The sequence below is a fragment of the Trypanosoma conorhini genome, assembly GCF_003719485.1.
Source record: "Trypanosoma conorhini strain 025E chromosome Unknown Tco_14.4_contig_01024, whole genome shotgun sequence".
NCBI lineage: Eukaryota > Euglenozoa > Kinetoplastea > Trypanosomatida > Trypanosomatidae > Trypanosoma > Trypanosoma conorhini.
The window spans coordinates 3,284-4,444 of NW_021705116.1; the positions used below are offsets into that span (position 1 = coordinate 3,284).

At 66.9% G+C, this 1,161-nt stretch overlaps 1 protein-coding gene across 1 annotated transcript in view, besides 1 other annotated feature; it reads left to right on the plus strand.

The window, feature by feature from the left end:
- Tco025E_09221 (uncharacterized protein) overlaps nucleotides 1-636 on the plus strand; it is a gene marked incomplete at both ends in the record, with an annotated part of 1,248 nt that extends 612 nt beyond the window's left edge. The window contains one exon of the mRNA XM_029376045.1: nucleotides 1-636. This exon is cut by the window's left edge and continues 612 nt beyond it. Coding sequence (XP_029223844.1) covers nucleotides 1-636 — 636 coding nt within the window.
- A 499-nt stretch (nucleotides 637-1,135) lies between these two features.
- Nucleotides 1,136-1,160: a microsatellite.
- Nucleotide 1,161: the final 1 nt, after the last annotated feature.

Genomic DNA, 1,161 nt, shown 5'->3' on the forward strand with positions numbered 1-1,161 from the left:
GAGGGGCTTGCCGATTCCCCCGCGTGTTTGTTTGGGTGCCTGCAGCGGCACCGGGGGGTAAAATGCGGAGCCCCAAACGCTGCTGCCCTGCCGCGTGTTTCTGCGGAGCGAACTCGTGCGTCTCGGCGCACTGGCGGGTTGAGGGTTGGGCCGACTGCGGGGACTGTGGCGGCTGCGGCAGCCCGTGCCCGTGCCCTGCTGATTTGTTGCGGCGACCGGCGGCGGATGCATGCGGGCCGCTCGGGGCACGTGCTTGTTTTTTTGCCCCGCACGCTTGTTTGTTGCGTTGCCCGCCACGCGGCGGCGGTGCTGGCGCCCCGCACGAGGAGGAGCCCGCAGCTGCCGCCCCGCAGGAAACGACGCGGGCCGCGGCACGCACCGCCGGTCAGACGCGCGGCTTCCCCGCGGGCACCGTCACCCGCACCTTCGCGTGGCGGCGGGGGCACTTGGCTGCTCAACCGTCGCAGTGGGCTTCTCGTGCGGGCGCCGGACTGTCGCCTCCACCGTCCCCCGCATGCGTGGCCTGCGCTGCCCCCCACTGCCGCGCCCGAACCCATCGCCGCCATCGCTGTTTTTTTCCCTCCACACTTATCTTCACACACACACACAACAGACGTGCACGCGATGCGCCTGTAGTGCCGTGCAGGTGGATGGCGTTTTCGCGGTCTGCGCTGGCAGTGCCGTGTGTGGCTGCTGCTGCGGTTTCCTCGCGGTCCGTGAAGAGAATGGAAGGGAAGGAAAACCGCACAGCACGAGGGGGAGTGCGCTGTGGCTAACTCGTTTTCCTTGCGGGAGCCGCCTCATTTGGGTGGTGGCTGCGGGCCCACTTCCCGTGTGCATGTGCGTGTGGTGGCGGCTGCGCTTCGCTGCTCCGTCGTGGGTGGCTGCTGGCGCTGCTGTGCGTCTTTCTTGCGTGGCTGCGTGAAGTTGCTCGGCTCCCGCCTTTTTCTTTTTTGCGACCTGCTCTCTTCACTGTCTCCGCTGCACTCCCTCTCCCTCCCTCTGCTTCTCTTGTTTCCTGCGTCTTTTTTTTCCCCGCTGGCTTCAGCGACTCTGTCACTCTACGAGCACCACTACTTTTGCCGATGACGACGCTGACGGTGCGGCGCCGTGCGGTGTGTGCCCTGGCGCTCCTTGCGCTGCTCTGCGGCTGCTGCTGCG